General features: G+C 47.3%; 1 protein-coding gene across 1 annotated transcript in view; it reads left to right on the plus strand.

Moving 5' to 3' along the window:
- The first annotated feature begins 297 nt into the window (after nucleotides 1-297).
- Nucleotides 298-20,348, plus strand: part of Srgn (serglycin) — a 31,535-nt gene continuing 11,484 nt past the window's right edge. Inside the window, exons 1-2 of the mRNA XM_003473586.5 lie at nucleotides 298-405; nucleotides 20,146-20,344. Coding sequence (XP_003473634.2) covers nucleotides 20,269-20,344 — 76 coding nt within the window. The 5' untranslated portion in view covers nucleotides 298-405; nucleotides 20,146-20,268. The remainder of the gene's footprint in view (nucleotides 406-20,145; nucleotides 20,345-20,348) is intronic.

A 20,348-nucleotide genomic window follows, 5' to 3' on the forward strand; every position in this document is an offset into this window, starting at 1 on the left:
CAAACTGAGGTCCAAAGTAGGGTGAGGCTGTGAACCCAGGGCTTGGAGCACACTTGGCAAGTGCCCTGCCATGGAGCTAAACCAAGGCCTTTCCAGGGGTCTCCTTCCTAAGTCACCAACACAAAGGGTCACCCTTACAGGTGCAGGGAGTGTGGACGGGTTTGCCTGACTGCTCTGCTCCTCCAGCTGGCCTGCAGCATAGCCTTTTGGGTAGGATCTGTAGGAAAGATACAGATCAGGCAGCCAGTGGAAGCCGGTCCTATTGTATGTAAAAGACTCTTAAACTGTCTGCTGCTGCCTTTGCTGGCTGTCAGGAAACCCAGCCTCTTTCCCTGAAGGCCAGATCCCAAGCAGCCCCAGTCTCCCGGAGTGCAGCCCACAGAGACAGGCACAGGTACCAGAGAGGTGAGCGGCCAGAAGTTTAAACTTTCCTGTCTTTTCTAGATTTGGCTCACTAGTTCTTGTGGGTGGTGGTTTCGTTTGGGCCACAATGAGATTCTTTTTGCTTTCTTTTCTTCTTTTCTTCTTCTTCTTCTTCTTCTTCTTCTTCTTCTTCTTCTTCTTCTTCTTCTTCTTCTTCTTCTTCTTCTTCTTCTTCCTCTTCTTCTTCTCCTCCTCCTCTTTCTCCTCCTCCTCCTCCTCCTCTTCCTCCTCCTCCTCCTCCTCCTCCTTCTTCTTCTTCTTTTTTTTCTTGTTCTTCTTTTTGAGACAGTCTCACTATGTAGTCTAGGCTGGCCTTAAACTTACTGTGTAGCCCAGGCCTGATTTTGAATATGTGGTAAATCTCCTGCCTCAGCCTCCTGAGTGCTGAGGGCCATTTCTTAAAAGAAATGACTATACATGGTTGTAATTCCAGCCCTTGGGATGTTGAGGCATGAGGATCACAGCAATCTGAGGTTAACCTGGGGTATATAGTGAGTTCAAGATGCCTGGGCAGGTTTTTGTGTTGTAGATTTCAGTCATTTTGGTCAAGAAATGCCCAGATTAAGGATCTCGGAAACAGATTGAGAAAGATCTGGGCAAGTAGAGAGGTCCAGGATGTGGAGGCTGTAGACCTGAAGGTTTTGCCTGGATGTGCTGCTGGTTCTGTGCCGGGGGCTGCTCTCTCTCTCTCTCTCTCTTTTTTTTTGGATCGAACCCACGACTGCCTGCTTGCAAGGCAGGCGCTTATGCCGCTGAGCTAAATCCCCAGCCCCTAGGAGGCTGCTCTCTTTGAGGGCCACTTGCCCCATTCCAAGGAGATGAGGCTGTGACTTTGATTAGCTCTCACCGGCCTTCCTGCCTGACCCAGCAGCGCTGACCGGAAGGGCACTGAGGCGGGGTCTAAGTCAGCCTGGGCCCGGGACTCTGGAAACAGCTGGCTCCAGCCCTGGCTCCTTCCTTTGTCCCAGCCTGTCTTCTAGGCAACGTCGCTCCATTTTCAGTGCCTCAGTTTTATCCCCATAGGAGGAAGACGCTGGTCCCTTGAGCCCCCCACTCTGTTCATCTCTTCTCCTAGGAGCTTGGCCTCTGTTCTACCAGGTCGGGAGTTGCACTTCTGTAGGTGGGAGCCTCCTTCCTGGGTGGCACGGATGCCAAGGCAAAGGGAGGCGCTCAGAGCTGGTTTTGGGTTTCCTCTCTCCTACTGAGCCTTTGGTCCTTCTGCCTCCTCTCTGTGTCCTTTCCAGCTGTCCTTCATAGCACTGTGTTGAAGACACTATTTACTGAGTCTTTTTAGACAGGGTCAAATTTGGGGGGGAGGGCAGTACTGGGGATTGAACCCAGGACCTTTGCACTGAGCTATATATATGCCCAGTCATTTTTTATTGTTTATTTTGAAACAAGGTCTCACTAAGGTGCACAGTCTGGGTTAGAACTTGTGATCTACCTGCCTCAGCCTCCCAGAGTGCTGGGATTACAGGCGTGTACCATCATGTCCTACCAGGTCACATTTTTAAACAACTACTCCGGCTCTTTGGTGACTCCACAACCAGCCAGAGGCACTGAACAAGCTTGTAAGAGCAGGGAGCTCCCTTCCCAGGTTGGGATTCCACAAACACAGCTGGTTCATACATGCAGTTGGCTTTGGATTGAGCAAGTGCCTTTCAGGCAGGCCCAGAACTGCCCTCTCGCTCACTGACCAGAGTTTCTTACCGAAGGCTACTCTGCAGAAGATTGCTGGAGAGGTCACTTCTTGTACCTGCTTACTTTGCAAAACTTTGCATCTCTTAAAGTTCCCAGCTATTCCCAGTGTGCACCACATTTGAGAACCGGACACTGGAAGTGGAGTGATTCTACTGACCCCTTGATCGACATAAATTATAGGGAGTGCATAGGAGGAGCCCAGGGGCAGGGACCTACTCTCCCTCTTTCTCTGGGACACTGTGTAGCCTTGTGCAACAGCTCCCCAGCAGTTCCCCATCTGCCCAAGAAAGGGCCTGAGCTTAAGTCTGGGCCTGTCAGAATTACCAGGGAAATTTTAAGAAACAATGCCTAATTAGTATGTCAGTTGCTGGCTCTGTTCCCAGAGTTGCTGACTTTGCCCACCTGGGTCTGAGCCTGCTCACCTGTGTTTCTTTTTTTATTTTTTTTCTTTTTCATCTTTATCGGTACCAGGAATCGAACTCACGACTGCCTGCTTGCAAGGCAGGCGTTTATGCCGCTGAGCTAAATCCCCAGCCCTCATCTGTGTTTCTAGTAAGTTCCTAGATGATGTCAATGAGACTATGTGAGCCACGTGGGTCCAGACTGCAGTAGTGAGGCTCACCCTTGGCTGGACACCAGCCTCCCCTGGGAACTCTTACAACCCCCAGTGCACCATCGGTACCAGTGAAACTGCAGTGTGGTGAGACCGGCAAGGGACTTGGCCCCAATGTTACATAATGAAAATGTTCCATTTATGGCAAAATGGAAAGGGATCTGCAGTGAGCAATTATATAGCTACACTTAGATTCTGCCATGTGCTGAGGGTGCTAATGTGATTGTTTTGTCATACATCCAGCCATCTAGCCATACCTGCGCATCAGGATTTTTTGAAGCGCCCTATTCCCTAATATTCAGCCAAGCAGGGAGAACCAGGAGCTAAAATTTCTGGTTTCTTATTCCCTAAGACTCTGTGGCTACGGTCTCTCTTGTAGACATTCTTGGTTTCTCTTGTAGACACCCTTGGTGTCTCCTGGGCTTTGTAAAAGAGGAAGACTTGCTTTTGTTCAGCTCCTAGCTTTGAGGATCCTCTTTCTTTGAGGTGAGTCAAGTGAGAGATTGTTATCTTCTAGGATGTTCTGCTTGGTTTTTGGTGCTGGGTAGCAAACTCAGAGTTTTACATATTCTAAACATGATCTCGAAGTTTTAAAAATGCAAATAAAAATGGGCTGAGATGTGTTTTGAGGACCCTGCAAAGAAGGAAAAGCTGGAGAATGTCAGGCCAACCAGTATGATGTCCTTATTGTGGGGTGCTGCTGGTTGCTGTCACCACCAGGACCTGCCTGGAGTTGGCTGTGGTTTGTCCTGCATCCCACATCTCATAAAGGCTTGGAGGGTTGAAGCTGCCAGAGAGGGCTCCTTGTTAGTGATTCTGGGATACAGTCCACACCATGCTGGGCTGTGTCCTCAGAGCTCCAGGCTCCCCTACCCCTCCATTCAGTGGGGCCCAAGGGATCAGTGCCCTGGGAAGTCCCCCAAGACTACAGGGCACTGGAGAAAGATTTCTGAGCCAGCCCTGGCCAGTGAGCCTGAAATCCAGGGGCTCCCCAGGGGCAAACCTGACCAATACCTCCCTACCCCCCATCCTCCACAGTACTGGGCACACAGCTGGCCCTGTAATACAAGGAAGAGGCAGAACCCACAATCACACACAACCAGGTTCTAGCTGGGCACCTTTGGTTTTTCTTCCACATTAACTTTAGACAGCTGGAGTAGCGTGGGAACCAGAGAAACTCCATTTCACAAAGATAGAGTTGGTGGGTATGTTCCTATTTCTCTTCCTTTTTTCTTTTTTAAAAAACCATTTTTGGGGGGCTGGGGATTTAGCTCAGCGACATATGCACCTGCCTTGCAAGCAGGCAGTCGTGAGTTCGATCCCCGGTACCGATAAAAAGTTAAAAAAAAAAATTTTTTTTTTTTTAAGGCAGGGTTTCACTATGTAGTTCAGGCCAGCCTAGTTAGGAGTGATCCCCCTACCTCAGCCTTCCAAGTGCTGGTATTAGGGTTATGCGCCACCACACCCAGCTTTCTGTCTCTATTTCTAAGAATCTAGAAGCACTGTTTACCATGGAAATCCACACTAGGGGTTTCTTTTTAGGTCTTTTTCTTTCCCTGTTTGAGAGATATGGAAAGGAGAAGGCTTCCCTGGAGAGGTCAGCCAGAGCAATAACCTCCCAGACAGACACAGGCCTGATCTGTGACACCCAGTGGGCAGGAGATAGCCTGGGATTTCTTGGCTCCTCAGTAGAGTCAGAGAGTTCATTCTGAAGTAAAGGTGGGGTTCCCCTTTATTACCAATGGGATCAGGAGTCGCCCTTAGAAATCCAGCCTCCTGTGGCCGGACTTTCAGCTCTGGTGATAGCAGCAGGAGCTGGGGCCCCCTCAAACACTTCACAGCAGTCATTCTGAAAACACATTCTGAAGTCATTCTCAGGGCCTTCTCGTGGGATTCGGGCTGTGCAAAGTGTCTCCCACTTTACTGAAGCAGTTGGCTGCTGTTCCTTGGATCTTTAGGCCTATGGGGCCTATGTTCCGTGGGCCACCGTGGCTGCCTGATGGTCCATGTGACTCACAGGAGTCCTGTTGAGGGTATGTGCTCTGCGAGAATCGCTCAGTCCACAAACACTGCAGTTCTCCACAGCGACAAAAAAATCCCAAATCGTGCAGGTCCAACAATGTGGGAATTGTCCTGTAATTTCTGGCGCATGAACCAGAATTACAGGAAGCAATAATACTGGCTGTGCTTTGTCCTCTATGTTGGTTGCATATGAGTCAGTTGAAGAAGCTTAGTAAACATAATAACCAAATTAGTTGTTTGCCCGTCTTTTTATTTTGCTTTTTTGAGACAGCGTCTCTGTGTAGGTCAGGCTGCCCTCTAACTCAGGGAGATCTTCCTAGCTCAGCCTCCTGAATGCTGAGATTATAGGCCTGCACCGCCATGCTCAGCATTTATTTGCACTTCTAAGATATTACATGCATAAATAAAAATCACAAAAGAGGAAATAAAATCCTTTGTCACATTTGAGACCCCATTCTGGGTTCAGAGTCCAGAGAGGGGATAAAGTCCTGTCGTCAGGAGGAACAGCTGCCTAACTAATGTCCTCTTTGGGCCCAGAATCAGCAAGCACAGTCTGAGGCCATGGTGGTGGTGCACTCCTGTAGCTCTCGTACTTGGAAGGCTGAGGCAGGAGGATTACAACGAATTTGAGGGCAGCTTGGGCTACATACTGAAATGAAGTCCAGCCTGAACTACAGAGTGAGATTCTGTCTTAAAAAAACAAAACAAAACAAAAACCAGTGATAATTAACACAGTTTGACCTGGCTCCTAAGGTAAGCATCTGTGGAGCTGGCAGCAGGGTGGTCCCTGCCACCTTCCCCTGCCCTGGGTCCTAGTGCATAGGACCATGAGGACAACAGCCTCCCAAGGGACCTCATGTCAAACCCAGAAGAGGTGGCCTGTCGGGGAGGCGCTGGTGGGATGGCTTTGGTTTGGTGTGGCATTTGCTAACTGGTCCACCCTCCCCATTCAGCCTGTCTGAATTGCAATGATCACCCAAGAGCAGAGCTCTTCAGGCCCCAACTCAGCCATAGAGCTGGGAAGGGAACTGCTCTGAGCTGACTCTATGCTGGGGAAATGAACCACCAACGCAAGGTGCAGGGATTTGTGTTGGGAGCCATTCAGGATGTGGCCCTCATGGGGGAAGCCAGGCTGAGTCCACTTGTTCTGGAGACCACCAGGCTGCCGCTAATGAATGTGCCTGGCTGGATGTTGCTCAGTCTGCAAGACCCTGAGACCCTGGGACACAGTGCTGGTTTCTCACCCACTGCTCCCTCCATGCAGGACATCCTCTTGTAGTCCCTGAGGCAGATACAATCCTTGTTTTTTAGGAATAGAAAGGGAGGCTCGGTCTTCAGGGGCAGCAGGGTCATGTTCCACAGAGTAACACTAACCACTCAGGGGGTCCCCTCTACCAGGGCGTCCCGTTGTGATGACTTGACCTTCAAAATGTCCTTCAGAAGGTGGCTGTGAAACCCCATCTAACTGTGGGACTACAAAGAGGTTGTCCAGCTCCTGCAGGCTTCCAGCTGGTAGATGGCAGAGGACAACGTGGACACAGCCTAGCTCTTTGCCACCACTCAGTGCCTGGGCCACAAATGTGTTGAGAGCTCACAGTGTGCCAGCCATACACAGTCACCCTGGCTTGGGACAGTCCTTGTCCTCATGGTGCCACATGTAGGTGTCAGTGCACCAGGATCTATGAAGGGAGGCCCAGTGGCAAAAGGCTTGGGACTTCCAGGGAACACTGGGCCTCAGCAGGAAGCTGTTTCGCGTCTGACCTCATCTTGGTAGAGACCCTGGGCTAATGATTACTCTCCCTGAAGACTCAAGCACGCATGCAGGAGTCTGGGGAGCCTGCTTATCTCCGGACTTGGACCCTGTTGTGGCCTGTGTCACAAGCCCACAGTGGTTCTCCCTATCTCTGCTTCCCATGAGCTGCAGAGCAGGACAGAATGTGCTTGCTGCCTGTCGCAGGCCTCATCGGGACACCCCTCCCAAGGGGATTTTGAGGGCAGGATTAATTGGAATTTCTGCTGAAAAGAATCCAGCAGAGGGCTGTCTTCCTAGGGAAGGTCTGGAGGTGCAAGTCGGGAACAGATTTATGTTTTTTTTGTTGTTGTCTTTTTCGTTTTTATCGGTACCAGGAATGGAACTCACAACTGCCTGCTTGCAAGGCAGGCGTTTATGCCGCTGAGCTAAATCCCCAGCCCCTGGAAACAGATGTATGTTTTAACAAGTTGGTTTTGGCTGCTGGGTGGCAAAAGGGTTGGTGAGGACAGGTCCCTCTCCTATTCCAGCAGGAACACTGAAGGCCCTAGGGTGGGGAGGTGGCCCTGGGCTTTCCCACCTGGAGCTTGACTTCTACTGATGAATTTTATTCTCAGCTTCCTCACCATGCTCAGGACCAAGAGAGGAGGAAATGTGTTCACTTGTAAAAAGTGCTTCAGGCAGGGCCTGCCCTTATGGCACAGTGGGTGAAGATACTGTAGTCATAGCTGGCTTCAGGAGCACAGGCCTGAACCTGGCCCGGCTCCCTCCTTTTCACCAGTGGGCCTGGAGCTCCTCTCACAGCAGGTGGGGGGACTAGAAGGCCCCTCTGGCAGAGCTGAGTGAAGATCAGGTGAGCTTTCCTACCCACACCCTGCCTAGCACATATGAGGCCCATCCTTGCCATCTTAAAAAGTTCAAAGAAAACCTGAGTAAGATTTCTCCAGCAGGCTTTGCTACAGCTGTTGCTTCCTTTATGACTTCCCTAGTGGGTGCCTATGCTGTTTGCACCCTTTAGTTTTAGATCTGCCCTCTCCTTGCCTAAGGATCACTCTTTTGGCCCCCTTGGGCCCATCACCTCTGGAAGTGATGTGTCCCTTCCGAGACCACTTCCTTTACTGCTTCCTGACAGTGACAGTGCCTGCTTCCTGGCTGCTGCCCGTGCAGCTGGCATTGGTTGTAATTGCCATGTGCCAGGTCAGCACATGAGGGCACCTGCTTGGTGCTCACAGTGCTTCTGAGAAGGCGGCATGATTATCATGTGCTCATTTCAAAGTAGGAAAGCCATGGCCCAAAGAAGGTCAGACAACTTGTCTGAGGTCACAGCTAGGAAGGAGCAGGTCTGAACCTAGCCAGTTTGACTAGAAGCCCCAGCTCCCAACACACTTTGTTAACTGTCACCATAAAACCCTAATGTGAATAACCTACAGCGATTTGAAAAAGGAATGTGGTCTTTGTCCCACTAATGTCAGTGTTTTATTTCGTTTGCTTTTTTAAAAATATTGAAACATTTTACTTCAAGTGGTGGTACAGGAGACTGAGGCAGGAAGGTCCTGTGGGTTCAGGGCCAGCTTGGACTACATATTGAGTGCAAGACCAGCCTGGATTACATAGCAAGACCCTGTCTCAAAAAAAAAATATTTTTTTAAATTCTAGCATTAGAATTCTAAATTTCCCAGGTTCTATTCTGCTGGTGCTTAATCTCCTTCTAAAAAAGCAGTCCTTTTAAATCACCCCAATTCTACTGTGCTCAAATAGAAGCACATTTTCTCCTTGCTTTGTCACCTGTGAGGGGAGGATATGTTTGTTCCTTTCAAGGCTTGAAAATAACCCTCGCTATTTCAAAGTCCATCCCAGCTTAATCTGCTCTGAAGACAGAGTGACCTGGCTTCTCCTCTCCAGGCTGCCCTCCTGTCCAGCCCTGAGGGAAGTGTCTAGAGCATTCCAGGCTCTACTGCTACTTGGGCCATGTCCTGGGCAAGGAGGGTGCATTAATGCCAGCGGCCCTGTGACTGTGTCTCCTCTGCCCTTGCTCAGAAACTTACTGGATCTTGCTTTGTTATTCTAATTTACTTTTGTAGTACCGGGATTGAGCCCAAGGCCTTTGTTCCTAACTGTATTCTCGGCCTTTTTAAAAATTTATTTTGAGATACGGTCTTCTTGCTAAGGCTGAGCTCAAATTCCTGATCCTCCTGCCCCAGACTCCCAAGTGCTGGATTACAGGCCTGCACCACTGTGCCTGGCTATTTTATTTTTATATTCCATAACATTTGGAATGAAATAAAAGTATAAAGAAGTAAGGGGAACAGGTATCCCTAATCCCTCCTCCTCTGACATTTTTATGCAGGTTAGCGTAGTCTTTGAGTTCCAAGGCCTGGGTCCCAGCACTGCAGGTGTGCATTCTTCTGAGCTCCTCGATCCTGCCCAGAGGTCCCTGCAGCCTGAGTTTGCAAGCTCCAGAAGGGCTCTGAGAGTTTCTCAGAGACCCTTATTGGCCTGGGGCGCTTATGCCCTGGGTCGGGGCAGCAGACCTTGGGCTAAAGCTCCAAGGGGGATGCGAGGGGCTGGGGCCCAGGACAGTACGTGCGCGTGCGCGTGCGTGCGTGTGCGCGCGCGTTGCGGGAAGCCGAGGTCCTGAGAGTGGCGTCAGGGTGGGCACCGTAAGGCGAGATCTGACAGGGCGAGGGGTAGCCTGCAGGTCTGTGGGAACGGAGCCTTTTGGGCCCAGGGAGCAGTCTAAGAGGAACCAGAGCCAGACTCGAAGCGCTGGAGGGGCGGCCGAGAGATAAGGAGGCTGAAGAGGAGCCTGCGCCCTGGCGCGGCGCTGCGGCTGCTCTGAAGGCGGCGATGTACCGGGCGCCTCTGCCGGGACCCCGGGGCGCGCGGAAGCCAGACCGCGCTGCGTGCGGCGCAGGCGCAGAGCCAGGCTGTTGCCTAACCCTCGTGGCCCGAGTAAGCGCGGCTCCAGCCCTGCGCCACCTCGCCTGTAAAGGGAGCGACGCCGCCTGCGACCCCTGGGTGTGCCTTGTAACATGAATGCTGCCACTGCTAGCGGGAGGTTCCCAGTAAGATGACCGACGCTGCATCTTTCCAGGGCGAGTAGGTTAAATACTCTCCTTATTGAGTGTTAAAAATCAAAAGCAGCAGGCGTGGAAGCGCATGCCTATGATGCAGCGTTTGGAAGGCTGAGGCAGGAGGATCACCATGGCTAAGGCAGGATGCTGAGGTAGGAAGAGCAAGGCCAATCTGAACTGCAAAGCAAAACCTCAAAACAAACCAAAAAGAAGAAAAGATCAAAAAACAACCAAACCAAAACTTTTCCCAGTGATTCCTAAGGCAAAGAAGGGAAGAATATGGCCTTTGGTCAGGAAGAATAAGCCCCCCCCCTCCAAAAAAACCCCACAAAAATACCAGCTTCTCTAAGTGGAGTGCGGAGCTCTCCTTCCTGGGCTGAGGGGACAAACATTCGCAAGCAGCCAACTGTCAGTCCGTTGGGAAAGTTTGGAAAGTATTGTGCAAACGGTGAAGAAAAAACTCCCATAAAACAGGCCCGCAGGAGTGTTTGTTATGTAATGCTAGGGTCGAGTGGGATGGGCGTGCAAACAGGTCGGACAGAGACGCTCATTCGAGGGTCTTAGGAAAGGTAAGAGTCAGCTCTGCAGTCAGGTTGCAAAGTCAGATCCCATCTGAGTCTAAACTTGTGCCTCTGTGCGTCGTATTCCTGTCTGTATATTAGGTATAAAAATGATGCCTACCTTCCAGGGCAGTTAGCATGAGCAAGTGAATTAATACACGTAAAGTTGTCAGGCAGGTGCTTGGAATGGCCAACTTAAGGTATCACTGGCTGTCTTTGTTTTGGGGTTATGTGGGTACTTTCAAACAATATCTGAATTTTGTTGTCATTTAATTGAGGATGGCTTGTTCAGGACGTTCATCTCTCCTTCATGCATCTCTTTTTCTAACCAACCATTTCCTTAATTTTACAAAGAACCACCATCCTCCAACTAGTATTGTCTAATGGAAACAGAACACAAATTTCAAAACTTTCATATGGCCATTGTATTTAACTTTAGAATTTTTATTTTTATGTTATTTTAATTGAGACAGGATCTGGCCATTTACTGCAGGCTGGCCTTGAACTTGCTTATGTAGCCCAAACTGGCCTCAAACTCATGGCGATCTTCCTGTTTCGCCTCCCAGAGGGCTGGGATTGCAGGTGTGCACCACCATGCCCACCTGGCTAACTTTAGAATTTTTAGTGGCTATATTTTAAAAAGTAAAAAGAGGTGAAATTAATTTATCTTTATTAAAAACTATTTTTTTGAGAAAGGGGTGGCACTATATAGTTCAGTCTGGCCTTGATTTCACTACGTAGTTCACACTGGCCTGCAGCTCACAGGCCACTGACTCCTGCCTCAGCCTCTCAAGTGCTGTAATTATTGGTATGTGCCACTGTGCTGGCAAAATTCAGAGAGACCTTTTACAAGTCAGGTGTGGTGGCATATGCCTGTAATCCCAGCCTCAGGAGGCTGAGGTAGGAGGATCACTACAAGTTTGAGACTAGCCTGGGCTACAAAGTGAGCTAAAGGCCAGCTTGACTTGCATAGTAAAGACCCTGTCTCAAAAAGACCAAATATATATGCAGTTAAATAAAATTTGGAAATATATATTTTAACCCAATATATCCAAAATGCCATTTCAACGTATAATCAATATAAAAATATTAATGAAACTTAGATTCTTTTGTCCCTGCTACATTAAAATCTAGTGTTTTATAAACAGAGCACACATCTTGATTTGGACCAGCCGCATGTCAAGTGCCTATGGCCACAGGCAGCCACAGTGTTGAACAGTGCAGTTTGGAGTCGCAGGAGGATGATTCTCGGCATGGTCTTGGGTGGGCTGGTCAGGCTGGGCTTATCCCCCAGTCACACTGTGGTAACCAGAAAGGCTCCTCAGATGGGGCGTATTCTGGTCACTTGGGACAAGAGGGATCCCTCTGCAAGCCCTGTTATTCCAGGAGTGTGGTTTGAACTAAGACATGTTGAGCAAGCTCTTGCCTACCCCTAACGATCTTTTCCTTCCGCCCCACAATTGGAGTTAGCCTTTCTCCCCAACCGGCCTTAAGGCCTGAATTCTAAGATGATAATGGTCTTTCAGTGATTTCTTCCTCTATTAAGATACAAATGTTAGACAAAATTTTAGGTGAAATGAGCTCACGAGATCTATTATACAATATGTTTACTATGATTAATAATAATATATTCATGAGTCCTAACCTAATGTATGATGGGAATACATCCCAGTAAACCTACCATAAGCTGAAAATAGCACAAATCAAAACTGCACTCAACAATTCATCTCCTTAAGGAAATCATAGTAATACACTACTAGGCACACCAGAAGGATATATGAGCCTTGTCTTATTAGGAAATAAAAAATAAATAAATAAAAATGCAAAAAAGCTCTGTACTCAGTACCCTAACCTGAGAAATATTCTAGGTTCAGTTCACGGAATGAGGTGGTGGTTTCCCCTTGCTTATCTTGTAGCTGTCTGGGGCCCTGGCTTGCTGCAAGAACATCGTACAGCATGTGGCCAGCTCAAGGAGAGGCCAAAATTGAAAATTTGAGGTATGATTTTCTAAGAATGCTAGCACTTTCACAGCATCAAAAAAATCTAAGGGGGATCCTCATAAACTGTGGGATTGGCTGTATCATATTCTTGAAAACGAGTAGATTTTGAATGTTCTCATCTTTAAAAAGTGGTGGGTGAAACAGTGCATGTTAAACAGTGCATGTCACTGCACAGTGGATACATATGTCAAAACATCACTCTGTGCATGATAAAAATAGAAAGTTTTGTCAGTTAAAAAAGATGCAGACATTGAGATGATACCACCATTAAGTTGTCAGCTGAGTCTAGAGAGTTGAGCGTGAATAGGACTGAAAGAGAACGCTGTTATGGGTTCTGTTTGGAGAGTTTGAGAAGTGGCATTGTTCCAGCTTTGGCAAGAAAACCCTGCGAGTGGATTCTTCAGGCTGCTCACTCCAACAGGAACCTCAGCAGCCAAAGGCAGGCTATGCTGTGGGAGCAGTTAGCGTTCTGGGCATCTTGGGCCTGCTTTTTCCAAGTGATTGAATCTCAACACGAAAACCACAGCAGGAGTCCTTGAGAGGAAAAATTCTGTAGACCTCTTCTGCCCAGTTGGAGAGGAGAGTCACCCCTGCCCACTTTAATCCTACTTGAGGTTTCTGGTGGTCACAGCTAAGGTAGGATATACCTCAAGGAGTCTGGCTTGATATTGAGGACAAAGTCCTCTTCTTACCCCTCTGTCCCTCATTTTGCCGTTTGAAGATGGATTTGCACTTTTTTCTGCCAATTCATTATTGTACATTTCTTTGAAGGAGGTCTCATTTCTCTTTCCAAGCTCTTGGGAAGTGTAGAAGGGACCTCACTTTTTTTTTTTTTTTTTTTTTTTTGTCTTTTTGATACAGGGTCTCACTATGCAGTTCAAGCTGACCTTGGGCTCACTTTGTAGCCCAGGCTGGTCTCGAACTTGCAACGATCTGCCTGCTTCAGGCCTCCCGAGTGCTGGGATTACAAGAATGGGCCACCATGCCCGGCCATTTTTTTTTTGTCTTTTCGAGACAAGGTTGGGACCTCACTTTCATCCCCACAAGCTAGTAGTCTTATCACTGCTACAGAAAAGGTAAAGAAGGAAAAAAGACACTTCTTTTGTTATGAGGTGCAGACTCTCTGTTAACCACCAGATGTTCTTTCCCTTCTGCCTTGCTGACTACAGGGTTCCAATTTTTCCCCTCAATCTACAGTATTCTCAGCTATATTCCTGAAAGCAAATTACTTTTTAAACTTTTAAAAAATTTTTCGTTTTGAAACAGTCTCACTAAATTGCCCAAGCAGAACTTGAATTTACGATTCTCCTACCTCAGCCTCCCAAAACAAGGGATTAGAGGCACGTGCCATCATACTCAGCTATTGTTCTACAAAATTTGAAATAGCCCATTAAAGAAGAAACATTTCCTCCCATGTCTAAAGAACACCACTGAAAAGTTTATGGTAATCAGCATCATGTTTTATTCAGTCAAAGCTACACCCTTGGTATAACCTTGGTGTCAAACCAAGACTATCACAAGAAAAAAAATTTAACACAGAGTTGATTCATTCATTACTCATTCATTCAGAGCCTTGGGGGGATGTCCAGAATCATGCTAAGCTAATCTGGAAGCTTAGTCTATTTTATGATATCATCAAATAAAAGTCATAAAAATGCATAATCTTTCATTAAAGTGAAAAAAGCAACTGATATAAACATAGATGTTAGGTTTTGGGGTGGAACGTGTTTATATCTTAGTTTTGTTTTTGAGACAGAGTTTCACTATGTAGTATGGGCTCGCCTACAAAAATGCCTTATTTACATAGCCTAAGTTGGTCTTATACTCAGTGGTGATCCTTCTGCCTCAACCTCCTGAATGCTGGAATTACTATAGGCATGTGCCACCCTGCCTCGCTTATCTTTTCATTTTTCTGAGATTAAAAATTGAAAATCACTAGTGGAAAATTTTTTACCATCTCAATACCAGGAAGTTTCTAAATAGCATTTCAGACCAATGTGGTGATACTCACCAGTAATCCCAGTTGTTGGGTGGCTGAGGCAGGAAGATCATTGAATTCAAGGCTTACCTGGGCTATATAGTCTAAGACCAGCCTGAACTATGTAGGGAGACCTCATCTCAAAAACAAAACAAAGGGGCTGGGGATTTAGCTCAGTGGCATAAGTACCTGCCTTGCAAGCAGGTGGTCGTGAGTTCAGTCCCCGGTACCGATAAAAAGGAAAAAGACAAAAACAAAAAATAAAACAAAACAAACAAAAACAAAACATTTTTCTAAGTGTTCATGTTTGCAGCCAAGACCCCCCCCCCAAAAAAAAAACCCTAAGAAACAAGTAGCAACTCTAATGTAGTAACTTAATTGGTCACTGTGGTTAGCCTCTGGAGAGTGACATGAAAAGACCGTTAAAGATCTGGCTGAGGTCCTGTGGTTGCAAATCCAGGGGCAAGAGCTTTCCTGTCCCTTTGTGACTGACAACCTTGAATAAACAGCAGCTATGAGAGTGTAATTTGGGGATGTGTATTTTAGGGGAAGGAAGTAGTGCAGTTGGTCTGTGGAGCCTGGGAAACCCTGGTGCCGAGTCTGGGGACATGGAGGACTGCTTACTCCACAGGGAACCCAGCGGGCTGGGGTGGTGGAACTGCTGGCTGGAGCCAACAGGCGCAGAGGGCCGCACTGTGCATTGCCAAAGGCAGGACTGGCTGTTGCCCATCTCCAGATGGCAGGGGACAAGGAATTGCTCTTCTAAATCCTCCTTGCAGCTCCTCATCTGCCAGTCTGTCCATAGCAATTATTTACTAACTTTTAATCTAAAAAGATAGTTAAAGATGCAAAAAGTAATGGTGGAATAGCATGAACAGTGTGTCCTAGAAAAAGAGGTGAGATTTAAGTAGCCAACTAAAGACAATGTTCCTTGACTTCTTTTCAAATGATCTCACTCCTCCTAACCCCTTTGTCATTCCTATTCCCTTATGTCTGAGATTTTCCCTGAGTGGTTCATTCCCAACACATTTGACCCCTGTGAAAATATTCTAAGAGAAGAGGCACATTCTGCCGTCTCCATTAGTGATATTCAGCGTGTGGCGCTTCCCTTGGCTCTTCGCAGCCCTACAAATTTTGGAATTGGAATTTCATCTCATTCCAGACTCGAGATGGCAGTTGAGAAGTTGTGATACTGGGGACTGAGCTTGCACTGAGTCATAGCCCCACCCCACCCCCTTTAAAATTTTTTTTTAATTTTGAGAGATGGTCTCACTAAATGGCCAAGCTGGATTTGAACTTGTGATCCTCCTCCTCAGCCTCCCAAGTAGTGGGGATTAGAGCTGTGCACTATTATACTCAATTTGGATTTAATATATTTAGGACACTATTAGCAGCAAAATTGAGTAGAAAGTAGAAACTGCATGTATAATCTCTACCCTTGTTTATCTTCTCAAATCAGAGATTTTGGTGAGGGGCTCTTTCTCTCCTTTTCCAGCCCAAGATTAAAACATCAATTTCTCCAACTTTTAGATGCCTGGGGAGGTGTCTGGAACAGAAGCTTTGGGAGTTTTAGAGAAGGATCCTGCTTTTAGGGAACTGGATGCATCGTTTCAGCTGGGGGAGCTGCTGGTGGGCTCTCTGGGGCCTCTGTCTTGTGGACCCCGTCCACAGGCACAATGGTGCCGCCTCCTGGGGACCAGAAACATCCAAATACTTCCCTGTCCAGGCCGTAGTCTCCTCACCCACTATGGGGGTGAAGGAAGGGGGATGGGAAACTGTGAGTTTCCTACTCTGGACCCTCCCTCGCTGTGTGACCAGAGGCCAGCCATGGAACCCTTTTAGACTTACTTGTTTCCCACAACAGGATGAGACTCAGATGGTTTCTTTTTTGGAGACAGAGTCTTGCTATATAATTCAGATTGGCCTCGAACTCCTGGCAATATCCTCCTGCTTCAGCCTCCCAAATGCTGGAATTACAGGCATGTGCCACTACTTCCATTTTAGAAAACACAAACAGACAAACAAAAAACCAAAGCTTGTAAGCATCAACCTTTAAGGCACCAGAAACATATTTAATACAGGATCTATTTGCTATTTACTTTTCAGGTGCAGTACTTGAGTTCAGACTCAAGACCCTCTCTAGAAAGAGCTAAGAAAAAGTCCCAGAGGCTGCCTAGTAGTGGAATCTTTAAATTGGGGATTTAAAAAAGAATGAGCTGCCTTGCATTGTGGTGGTACACATGTGTAAACCCATTTGGGAGACTGAGGCAGGAGAATCTGTGCTAGTTTGAGGTCAACCTGGGCTATATAGTGAGTTCAGAGCCAGCCTGAGCTACATAGCAAGACCCTGCCTCAAAAAAACAAAACAAACAAAAGAAATGGGCACTGGAGCTGTTCTGTTGTGCTGCTCTCGGCATCTCTTTTGAAAATCTTACATCTGAATAAGTTATAATTCTAGGAAGATTCAGCAGCTCTTAATAGATCTCCCTCCTAAAACTACCCCGCAATCAGTAATTAGTGAGTTTTGTGTTATGAGGTTACTTTGTTAGACAACAAGAAATTGATTTGCTTCATCACAGGGTCACAGTCTCTTTTCTGTTGCTATAACTGTATACCTGAGACCAGGTAATTTATAAGGGAAAGAAATTAGTTTCTTTAAGTTCTAGAGACTGAGGAGCCCGGGAGCTGGGCCCTGGCATCTGCTCTCCCTAGAGAGCAGCCTTTTGCTGCACCAAAACACAATGGCAGGCGTTGAGTGGCCAGACACAAAGCTGCCCGCTTGGGTCTCTCCCTCCTCCTTCAGTGCCACCATGAGTGTCCTTTCCTGGTGACCTCATCTAATGCCAGTCACCTTCAAACACCATCAACATGAGACTTTGATGATTTAAGTTCCAACACTTGGACTTCAGGGACACATTCCAACCACAGCACAGGATGGTTGAGAAATAAAGGTGCCCACTTTATAGGCAACTCCGCTCGCTGTGAAGTAACATAGATGCAATTTCAGGTGATCTGGCAAATGGAGCAGTAAGTTTGGAGTAGAATTTGGCTTTGAAAACTCTGGAAATTACGCACTTTGGAGAGGCTGAGGCTTAGAGAAAAGGGAAGTCTTCTTTAGTCAATGGGGGAAATGTGGGACAAGGAGATGGTCCCGGTCCAGAGGGATTGCAGCAAGAGAGGTGTGAGGAATAAGGGGCTGCTGTTGCTTGGGTGGGGCGTGGTAGAGAAGGGCTCGGGCCTGGGGCTCGAGGCTATCTGTCCATGCTGCTTGCCCGTAGCTCAGGGTGAGGGCCAGGGGACCAAGCCCAGGGGAAGGCTACCTGGGCAAAGGCACTATCAGCTGTCAGTAATGGGGGAAGAGCAAAAACTGCAAATTGTTTTTACTAAAATGTGTTTCATGTGAGAATGAAAGATTTTCTTCAACAACAACCCCACTTGCCGAAGGAGACTGAGGCAGGAAGATTGCTCAAACCCAGCCTGAACTACATAGGGAGATCTTGTCTCAAAAAAACAAAACAAAAACCAAAAAAACCCTCCAAGCTCCAGCTGCAGAGACAAACACACAGATGCCAATGGGCTGAAGATCTCTGGAGCTGTCTGGTACATAGGGGAGTTATCAGTCCTGGTTCTTGTCTGTCTTGCCAGTTTCCCGCTGGACAGGGTCCCACAAATCTTCTATGCAGTCTGCAGGCTCTACCACCCCTTCCACACTGTGACCTAAACCATAGTCTGGATGACATTTGGCTGATAAGTGATCAAGGAAGGCCCTGACTTTTGTGTGGCCCCAGACAAGCTAGAACAAGGTTCCACCTGACAGAGGGCTTCACAGTGCTAGGGGAGTCCTGTCCCCTACCACATCAGCCTAAAGTCCTCCTCTGGGGTGGGTCTTTGACAGATGGTTCAGGTGGCTGAGACCAAGGTTCCAACCAGCTTAGAGTTGGGGAAACCAGACTCTCTGAAGCCAATGGATAGTCTGGGTGTAGCAGACTATCAGGCCCTTGTCATGGAGCAGCCAAAAGGCAAATAAGCAACATTGGGTTCATAGATGCAGGGTCCAGCTCATTGGCCAAAGTGAAAAAGTGCCTGGAGTTGTGAAGGAAAAATTCAAGTTTAAAGGTGGCCTTGGAGCCAGAGAAACAGCTTAATAGTAGAGCTGTGGCCCCAGCATGCCTGAGGCTGTGGATTCTAGCCTCAGCACAGCAAAACAAAACAGAGGTGGTCTTGGGTACGTGACGCTGGACTGCTGGACATTGCTGGAGAGATCCTTGGAGATCTGAAATCCTAATGCGGGTGCCTGCCAAGACCACCAGGCACTGGCAAACTCCGGCCTGAATCGTCATAGCTACTTTCTGTGGGGAAAATGTCTTCTCACTGCTTCCGAAAATGCCTGAAGCACCCACAGGAAGAGATATGGTCCCTCTTTCACCTGCAGTACTCCCAGACCTCATGGTACCATGATGCTTCTACAAATACTTTTTAGAAATTACCCTGAGGCTGAGGCAGGAGGACTGAAAGTTCAAACTCAATCTGGGCAACATAACAAGAACCTGTCTCAAAATAAAAAATGAGTCGGAGATGTAGCTTAATGCAAAGGCCCTGGATTCAATCCCCAGTACTTAAAAAAAAAAATTATGATGTAGCGATAGAAAAAAAATGAAGAATCCAAGTGAGAAAAGTCCCTCAAATGATCAGTTTCAAGCACAAGTTCTGATTAGCTGTAAGGCTTCGCAGGAAACCTATTGGAGCTATTGACAGGAACTATTTTGGTGCCAGGGTTTTAAATTGATGCTTAGGACGAAGAGACCAAAGACAAGGTCTAACATTTGAAGCTGAATCCACTACTGTAGTCCCAAGTGGAGAGCTTGCAGAGTTTGTGAGTCTGAAGTCGGTGCTGTGCTCCCACGGGGCCCTGATGCAGGACGCACCTCTGGCTGGCTCTGAGGAGAGCCACGTGTGCACCCTTTTTGTCCTTGTAGCCCGGCGGCTCAGGGTTAGAGTGTGAGGCCGCTCTTAGCAGGAAACAGTAAGGAATCAGCAGGAAGTCCACAACAAGGGAAGGGAAACCCCTCCCTGGTGTGTAAGGACCGGATCGGAGCATAAAATGGAAGTGGAATATATGCTCTCTAATGTGTCTGGGGCTGCAGGTATTAGCACCAGAATGGAGAGTGGATGCATCTTCAAATGGGGAAGGAATTATTGTGTCCTCAGGGCGAGGATGTGGGACAGACAGACCACTTAATTACTGCATGACTGTTAGGTGGAGCTGGATTCTCCAAAAATCCATACCACCGTGGGGGAAAAACACTGTCCTTAATGGACAAGGAGTGGTGGTTTGTGTGTTTTCACATCCAGAAGCTCACTAAGAAGAAAACCTCCCCTCATTTGTGATTTCTGGCTTGTTCAAGGCCAAAGGACCCGAAAACAAACTAAAAAAATTTACCAAGAGAAAAAGATAAAGTATGCCTGGTACCACATCATAAGAAAGACTTAGTGTGAAGGAGCAAAAGAATGCAAAAGAATTCTTGTTTTACTAAGCTTTTTTCTTTTTTGGTAACTCACAAATGTTCACCCTATTTTTGAGGTAGAGAGAGAACCAGCGAGCCAATGAAAAAATTGAATAAGAAGAAACAAATACGACAATTCATTCTGCTAGATGAGAACTTAGTGTGGAAGTTTCATTTCTCTAGCTTGACTTAATGAGTTAGGCAACTCCTTTTTGAAAAAGAAAAATTAACATTTCATCTCCCTTTATCTCATCAGCAGTACAGTAGACTCTTCGGGTTAGTGATCCTGTGTTTAGTTTGTTACCCGAAGAAAGGAAAAACAAACTGTCCTGAATGTTGATTCTACTGTTTTGATGGAAGGACAAGAAATTCTAACAGATTAGAGGCAAACAACAAGTTTTGAGAAAGCAGATCTGGGGAGAGTCCAGTACAGTTTCATAATGGGTATGAATAGTTATTTTTGCTGCTTTTCTTTTCTTTTTCGCTGAGTTTTGATGTGGATCTCTTTCTATTTGTTCAGGAAATCGTGACGTGTGTTCTGGGCAGGGTTGAGGTTTTGGAGCCTTTTCTAAAAGGGACAGAGAGCAGCACCCTGCAGCATTTCCTAATTGCGAGGCTGGCGTGCTGGGGAGAGCGGCTCATCATGCAGGCGCTGCCCACGTGCGGGAGGCTGGGCCTGGCCCTAGTCCTCATCCTGGCTCTGGGATCTTCAGTGCAAGGTAA

This window comes from Cavia porcellus, unplaced genomic scaffold (assembly GCF_034190915.1).
Source record: "Cavia porcellus strain 051 isolate PalLab524CR breed Dunkin Hartley unplaced genomic scaffold, mCavPor4.1 scaffold_28, whole genome shotgun sequence".
NCBI classification, from domain to species: domain Eukaryota; kingdom Metazoa; phylum Chordata; class Mammalia; order Rodentia; family Caviidae; genus Cavia; species Cavia porcellus.